Raw genomic sequence first — 8,391 nt, forward strand, 5'->3', positions numbered from 1 at the left:
AACATATATATATATATATATGTTTGAATAAAATAAGTGGAGTGAGCTAGTTAGGTGTCAGTCTTTTCCAAGAAGGCTGTACCCCTCTGTTCTTTTGGAAAATTAAGGCTTAGCATCTTGGTGAGCTTCTCTCTCTACTGTGGCATCTACAACCAACATCAAGTAATATTATTTAATAAATTTAACTGGATTCAAGAAATAGTATAAACTTGAAATAAGATTTAAGCAGATCCATATAAAAGCTACAAACTTGAAATAAGGTGTAAGCAGAGCCAAATAAAAGCTGGAGAATCTAGGTCAAAGCTCAGTAGTGGATGGAGTCCTTGCCAAGCATGTGTAAAAGTCCCAGGTTTGGTCCCCAGCAACACAAGTCAAATCTCTCTCTCTCTCTGAGAGAGAGAGAGAGAGAGAGAGAGAGAGAGAGAGAGAGAGAGAGAAACCTGCTTGGAAACTCAAACCTGTATTCCAAAGGTATATGGCTCATCCACAGTTAAGTTGAAGCAAAACAAAGCAACAGGCAGTTTGTTTGCTAAATATTACACTGAAGCAATATAAAATTAGTATTTTCTCACACAGAGAGACTATTGGGGATTGGAGATATGACCCGGCAGTTAAGAGCACTGGCTGCTCTTGCAGAGGACACAGATTCAATTTCTAGCACCCACATGGTGGCCCACGTCTGTTTTTAACTCCAGTTCCAGACAAACTCACCCTTCCTCTGACATCCATAGGTACTGCAAGCATGTGGTACAGACACATATGTACAGAAAAAATACCCATATACATAAAAGAAAATAAATAAATTCGGGAGGGCATGACACACACCATGGACATGATAAAGACAAGGGCAGCGAGAGCATGGCCTCCTCTATGTGCAACACAACTTGGAATATTCTGCTGAATTCTAACTACTTGTGGCAGCAGCAACTTGGCAGAATTCTGTGGAAGGACGCCCTAAGTCTCTGAATCAACAAGTTCCCACTTGTGAAGGGTTCACTAATAATAATCTCTAAACAATATGAACCAGCGGGCAACAGGGTTTCTGAACAGAATTTGCCCATATAACTTTACATAAAGTTACGGTGTACAAATAGGTTTATAGAACACAATGCTTCTCCTAAGAACATAAGTATAGCATGTTTTGTGTTTCTCAAATCGGCACTTACAGTTAACCTTATAGAAACCCTTTCTTTAGTGGCTAAAATTTTAGTTGTTACTTCAGAAAAACCTTAGCTGTTCTAGTCAGAAATACTAAACTACTCTAAGCAATTCAGTTTACATAAAGTCATTCTCCCAGTTTCTTTCCTATTTCTTTTTTTAAAAACTGGATTCTGTTAGCTACAGGAGTTTAGGACAAAGGTCCCCAGCCTGACTCTGAATGCAAAGGAGCAGTCGGTACTAAACATGATGAGTCTGGCAGCCACTGACTTTCAAGCACAGAGTCTGTGTTCAAGAGTCCATGAGACTAAGGGGAACAAAAACAGAGACAAGACAGCTTTCCTACATCACTTCCCACTCTCAAAGCCACCTACATTAAGAAGACAATATTAGGGTTGTATTACATTAATATTAGGGTAGAAGTAAAGGTAAAATTTAGTTCTGTTCTGAATTATTTTTTTGAAAAGACTTTTTACAAAATTCAGCCATAAAACAGGAGAGCCTTTCTAGGCCATTAAGTAAAGGCTTCAGGAGGACAGACAAGGCGGTGGATGCATGCCACAGGATGCATGCCACGGGATGCATGCCACAGGGTGAGGAGAGGCTAAGTCAAGTGCTCTTACATCTCTCTTCACCCAAAGCATGTACCATACTCTTGATAAAAGCTATTCCATCTACTTGCATGGATTTCAATGTTTATGCTGACACAACTCAACTCTGCAAAGAAAACACAGAAGTTGCTCACTTCATTATTGTTTGTAGCTCCAAGTCCCAGGTTATTGTTCTTAACTTTAACTTTAATATGTTCTGTGGCTCCTTGCTCCTGAGCCCCCAAACCCTGTGGAGATTAAAAAGAAAGAAATTAAATATAGCCCTATCAGCTACAAAAAGAAATTGCCTCTTTCTTTCTTTACTATCTATTCAAAAGACAACCCAGAACAATGGTTCTCAACCTCTGGGTTGCAACCCCTTTGTGGGTCAAATGGCCCTTTCACAGGGGTCAGCTATTTATAACAGTAGCAAAATTACAATTATGAAGTAGCAATGAAAGAATCTTATGATTGGGGTCATCACAACAGGAAGAACTGTATAAAACAGTCATAGCGTTAGGAAGGTTGGCCAAGAGGGTTCATGGGAGCACGTGGGGCACATGGCATTCTGTGACTTAACACTACAACATGACATCAATTAAATTCCAGGTTCCTGGTCTCACTTAGCTCTCACTCCGAAGGTTGATGCCAAGTGCAAAGACTGTAGACGAGAAAGACCCCCAGGGAGGCTTCAGCTAGGTGAATGGGAAAGGAATAGAACAGAGACTGACCATCAGAGGACCTTGAAAGTTGGAGCGGAGATGCAGATTTTAATCCTTGGAAACATCTTCAGCAAGGGAGCAACATGATCTAAAGTTCAGTTTCAAGGCCTTTCTGGTTGTTATATGGAGAAAGGGACAGAGGAGGAAAGAAGGGAAATGGGAGGTGGTATTGTTTGGATGCTTGGGTAGTTGCACCATTTTTAAAATCAGGAAAACCTGGGAAGGACAAGATTTGAGGGGACAAGAGGTTTGTAATAAAAAATGGTCTTGAGATGGTCCCTCGAGCATCACAGCCAGGAGGCATAATTCAATGCACAGTAATTAATGAGATTGCCTGCGTGGAGTCTGCAAAGTGGCTCCTCAGCTCAGAAGTCTAGAGGAAGAAGCTGGCCATGATGCAGAGGCTGCTGAGGTGATGCACAAGGGGAGAGAAGGGGAAGTGATGCTACCACGGCAAAGTTCAACAAAACAGCCACTGTGAGGAGCACTGCTAAGGGTGAGGCAGCTTAAGGACACCGCACGCCCACTGGGTCTGCCAAGAGCCCGCAACTCTGACAGAAGCAGGATGTACAGTTTCACATTAGAAGCTCCACTGCAGTCAGGAGTAAGTGGGATATAAGGCATTTGAGAAAGCAAGTATCTACTATGAAGGAAAATTAAGTACCATTCCTGGAAACACAAAACTGAAACCTAAGCATGATTCCATGTGTAATGAATTAAAATATATCTAAGAATGCAACTAATACAGCAGTAACCAGAAACCTGGCATTCAATTCCAGTCTAATTTTACCATCTGGTCACAATTTAGTTCTCCAAAATCAATTACTGGTCTAAAGCACAAAGTTCTCCCAGACTCTAAGAAGGCTATCTTCTGATTCGCTGCCTCCTGGCATGGCATGGATACTTTAGACTTCCGATGCAATACCTTTCCTTTAGACCACCCCATCTTCTCAAGCATCCTCTGGCCAAACTTGGAATCATCGTTACTCCATGCAGTGTTTCTGGGATCCACAGTCCATTTCTGCTTCCGCCGACCTGCAATTGAAAAGGCATTTCATCAGCAACCCGTCTTTACCTGGAAGAGCACATGCAAATCAGCACATGCTTGCATGCTAACAGGACATGTTCAGGGTCCAAGGGGCTAAGAGAATCTTCCCCCTGGCTTTCCCTGTAACTATACATTCCTGGCATATAAACTGACCTTGTAAAATTCAAAGTAAAACATTCCCTCCAAGGGAATGCAAACTAAATACCTGATAGACTACTATTTTAGTCTTCCACTTCCAGTCACTGGCAGCAATCAAAGGCCTCTTGTCACCACCTTCATACTCACTGGCAGCTGCAGCGGCCACAGCAGCAGGTGCAGTCACCCCAACACTCACAGCTTCAGGTTATAGGCTAAATGCCACACATACAGTAGACACCCTTTCCACATTACCTCAATGAAGGGAGATCATCTTACCTTTCTACCTTTCAGATGAGAAAGCCCGAGTCTAGGAGAACTATATCTGCCTAATGTCCCCAAGTAAAACCCAAACCTTTTATACAACCCAAGATCCTATAGACTTCAAAACTAATTTGGGGTTGGAGTGAGATGGAGATTCATGTAGTGCCCAGGCTATCCTTAAATTTGTTATGTAGCTAAGGATGACTTTGAACTCCTGATCCACCTGCCTCTACCTCCCATGCCCAGATCAATTTATGTTCTTAATCCACAATACACAAGTCATTATGACCTTAGGGAGAGTTAATAGTATAATCATGATTAACAAATAATATGATACCTCCTTTCTTATTAAATACCACAGTGTGTTCACTGAGCCTCCAGAATAATCTGTGACTTCACATTCTGTTGCACTGTGGTATTTATTTCCATCTTTCATGTGTCCTGTTAGTCTCTATCCCTTCCGTGTCATATTCAGTTATTCGTCCTTATACTTCACTGCAGAGGAAAATAAAGCACTTTACCTATAGCTGATTAGAAATGTGTGAATATATAAATGGTGAGAAAGAAGGAGAAAAAGTAAAAAAAGAAAGAAAAAGGAAAAAAAACAAGAAAGGAAAGAAAGAATAGCTGAAATAAGGGAACTGCTTTGGGTGAATGGAAACTTTTCTCTGAAATGAATATAAATCAATAACTGACCATTAAGAACTCAAGTTCAGGCTGCAGAGATGGCCCAGAGGTTAAGAGCCCTGGCTGCTCTTCCAGGGTCCCAAGTTAAATTCATGTGGTGTTGTGAGGCACCACATGGTGGCTCACAACAGTCTATAATGAGATCTAGTGCCCTCGTCTGGCCTGCTGGCATACATGCAGGCAGAACAAGGTATACATAATAAATAAATCTTAAAAAAAAAAAAGAACTCAAATTCATCACTACAGTCATATTGTTTGTTTGTTTGTTTGCCTGAGACAGCCTAGCTCTGCTGTCTAAGGCAACCTTGACCTGGGCTCTGTAGTCTAAGGTAGCCTTGAACTGGTGGCAATCCTCTAGTCTTAGCTCCACAAATGCTGGGGAATCACAAGCAGGAGTCACCACATTTGGCTTCACTGTGACAATTTTGAGGAAAAACTACAATAGAAAAAGAACCCTCCAGGTCAACAGAACAAGAATCTGAACCCCCAAAGTCACCTGTGGCCAAGTAAGGAATCTGGAGGTTGAATGTCATTACTGCTCGCCCACTGCATGCATGCAAGCACATTATCATCAACAGCCTCATAACCCAACTGAAAATGACATGACCTCTAGTCAAAGGGCTCACTGTGTTGCATGTAAAATCAATAGGGATCCTTACCTATGCGCACCCCAGCAAACAAGAAACTGTTCCCAAGCATGCAGGCAGGAAAACAAAAACAAACAAACAAACAAACACCACAAGCCAATTCGCAGTGTTATGCCTTGGGGAAAAAAGGTGATCCAAAAACTTGTTCCACTTAGTTAAAAAAAAAAATCTAGTATATACTCAGCACAACACTATCTCGTGAATGAACAGAGTAAAACCAGCAGTATTAGCTGGTGTTCTACATGTCTGAATCTGATCCATGTCTGGAGAATGCCTGCCAGGGGTCACTGACCAAGGCTGGTAGGGTGCCTTCCCTTCCCATCAGAAATGCATCCCTGTTACATACTTACACAAGATGCATTGCCATGCTACACAAGGAACTGGTTGCCAGGTCAGTTGTCCTTCCCTGTGTCCCACTGCCGACACTCCAAACTGTATTGATGTAGTCACCTCGCTTAAGATTTGTAAGCCTTGCCGGGAGGCGGTGGCGCACGCCTTTAATCCCAGCACTCGGGAGGCAGAGGCAGGCGGATCTCTGTGAGTTCGAGACCAGCCTGGTCTACAAGAGCTAGTTCCAGGACAGGCTCCAAAGCTACAGAGAAACCCTGTCTCAAAAAACCAAAAAAAAAAAGAAAAAAAAAAGAAAAAGATTTGTAAGCCTTGGCTGAGGCAGAAACTAGCCCAATTTCATGTAAGTTGAGACCAGCTGAACTGCCTGGAAGAGACTGGCATCGATTGACCTACCTAGAAAGGACACTCTCCAGTCCAACTACTGGGCTGCCTGCAGGATGTGCAGTATGCCATGAAAAGAAAGTGGGGGTAAACTACAGAGGGGGCCAGGAGTGGCAGTAGGGGATCAGAGGTGGCAGTAGGGTCATGGGAGATGGGTAAGAATCACTAAAACACGCTTAACACGCTTTGTTCGAAGGGGCCATAATGGCATTTTTTTAAAAAAGAAAATATCTGTTTACATTCCTTGATAGCTACACAACTTCCAGGAAAAGTCAAAAGCCAGTTCTTAGCGACCATCACTCGACTGCCTTCTGGTGGCAAAAATCCGTAGCTACACGTATCATTTCAAAGTGAAAGTAGCCTCTGAGGAGGAGAATTTAGTGGACTTCAGAGCGATGCTAAGTGTCAAAGACAAAGAGACAATGTCGCCTCTAACCGCGGATACCCTCTCGGTCTCGCTCGGAACCGTTCACCAGCCTGCACTCCCGCTACGGGCTAAACAGTGCCTGACACCTGTAATTCTGCTTTTCTTCTCTGGGACCAACACATCTTGGACAGTTTAATTTCAGAGCCTAAAGCGATGCTAAGGGACCCGTCTTTTCGGAACGCCAGGTCACTTGAGCCCGGAGAAGTGAAAGAATCCTCCCAGGTGACCACGATGGCCAGAGCATGGGACAGCCTGAAATTTAGTGTTCTGAATCTCCGAACGCACACGTGAACTTGCGACCCGAGCCTTTAGTACCAGGAACAGAGTCTCGGGGACATGTGTCCCGCGCGGGCCCGTCAGTCACTGCGGTCCCCACCCGGAGCTTGAACACCCCGGAGCCCCGGTCACCCTGGTGGCCCGTGCCCGTCAACCCATCACTCGGTTGCCCAGCTCGGCCGACACTCACGCTCCGCCAGCATCGACATTGTCGCAAGTTGGCCGAGCGCTGCCTCTGGTCGGGAGCCCAGAGGTTATGAGGAGTCTGAAGAGAGGATGAGATAGTAAGCCTCCTGGGCGCGCACGCCGGGTAGAAGGCTGCACTGGGGCGCGTACTACTGACGTCAGCTGTGCGCGACTCGCTACCAACCACGTGAAGCTGAGGGGCGGGGCCGCCTTGCAGGATTAAGAGGCGCGGATTCGTTCCCGGGCTCGGCCAGAGCACGTGGGACGCAAGCAGGTCACAGTTTAACTCTGAAAGTGGGTGTGCAAGCAACCTTAGAGCTGTTCGGGGGTTCTACCATGGGGACCTTTAAAGAGCTGGAGAAGCGGCTGAAAAGGAAGGTATTGACACTGTGGAGGGTGGCCTATGTTCCTCACACCCTCCCCCCCCCTGCCCATTGGGAACTCCAAGAGAGGAGGGAGGGAGCGAAGGCAGAACAGACATCTAGCTGGCAAAGGCAAACGAAACACCATGGTATTTTTTTGTTTGTTTGTTTGTTTGTTTTTTGTGCTCAACGATGGCGAAATGGTAACCCTTCCATGGTCTTCACTGTGACAGACTTAAATCCCAAAGGCCTTTCCCAGCTCCGTTGCTCAATCGGCCACACCTGGCATTTGCCGAATGCATCCTGTCATAGTCTGTACCCGTACCCTTGCATTCCTTTCTCCTCCAAACGTGTGACCTCAGCTACCCCTCCAAGCTGTTTATCTGTTTTTCCCCTATAAGGAGACCTTCAGGGTCCCTTTCTTTGTCAAGACATCAGCTTCCAATCCAGACCTTAGGTTTTCTCACATTCTTGTTGTAGTCATGCCTTCAGCGCTGGCCAGGGCCCTGACCCTCACAGGGGCCCTTTTTCTCATTTCCTCTTCTTGGGAAGGTCACGTCCACTTTTCAACAGACCCAACAAGGTCCCATGTAGACCCCATTGCAGTGAGTGCAGCCCTTCTAGGACGGACGCAGTGGGCTGGGGAAGCGAAGTGGTGTTGTTCTGCAGTGGAGCTCAGAACTGGGAGTCGACGGACCTGAGAACTGGGCATGGCTTTGCCCACTTCTGCTTACCAGTGAGATGGGGAGGTTGATGACACTCAGCCAAAAAGGACCATATGCTTAACCATGGGTTATAAACAAGAAAGAAGAGGCAGTCGATGTGGCATGTGACTGTGAGGCTGGGTCTGACCAAGCCACCTCTTTAGAACACCCGGGCTGTGTCCAAAATCCTTTCCAGTCTGCCCTTTCCCAGGACCAGTGTTCCTGATCTGGATCACCAAGCACAAGACCAGGCAAATGGTGGGCTTCCAAACAGGAGGGCACACGGGACCATTTCCTCACACACAGTGAGGAGACAGGCTTTGTTGTGTGGCCTCTCACTCCTCTCTGGAGGCTCTCTACAGGACAAGGAGGATTGGCCAATGCATGGCATTCCCAGTGAGTGGTCTTGGATCACAGCATCTGCTACCTTTGGAAACATTCTTTGGGGGGGGG

At 45.4% G+C, this 8,391-nt stretch overlaps 1 protein-coding gene across 1 annotated transcript in view; it reads right to left on the minus strand.

Annotated features, from left to right (window-relative positions):
* Window positions 1–7,012, minus strand: part of Pinx1 (PIN2 (TERF1) interacting telomerase inhibitor 1) — a 61,808-nt gene extending 54,796 nt beyond the window's left edge. Inside the window, exons 1-3 of the mRNA XM_038310707.1 lie at window positions 6,877–7,012; window positions 3,396–3,505; window positions 1,904–1,996 (exon numbers count right to left, since the gene is read on the minus strand). Coding sequence (XP_038166635.1) covers window positions 1,904–1,996; window positions 3,396–3,505; window positions 6,877–6,895 — 222 coding nt within the window. The 5' untranslated portion in view covers window positions 6,896–7,012. The remainder of the gene's footprint in view (window positions 1–1,903; window positions 1,997–3,395; window positions 3,506–6,876) is intronic.
* Window positions 7,013–8,391: the final 1,379 nt, after the last annotated feature.

The sequence above is a fragment of the Arvicola amphibius genome, chromosome 13 (assembly GCF_903992535.2).
Source record: "Arvicola amphibius chromosome 13, mArvAmp1.2, whole genome shotgun sequence".
Lineage (NCBI taxonomy): Eukaryota > Metazoa > Chordata > Mammalia > Rodentia > Cricetidae > Arvicola > Arvicola amphibius.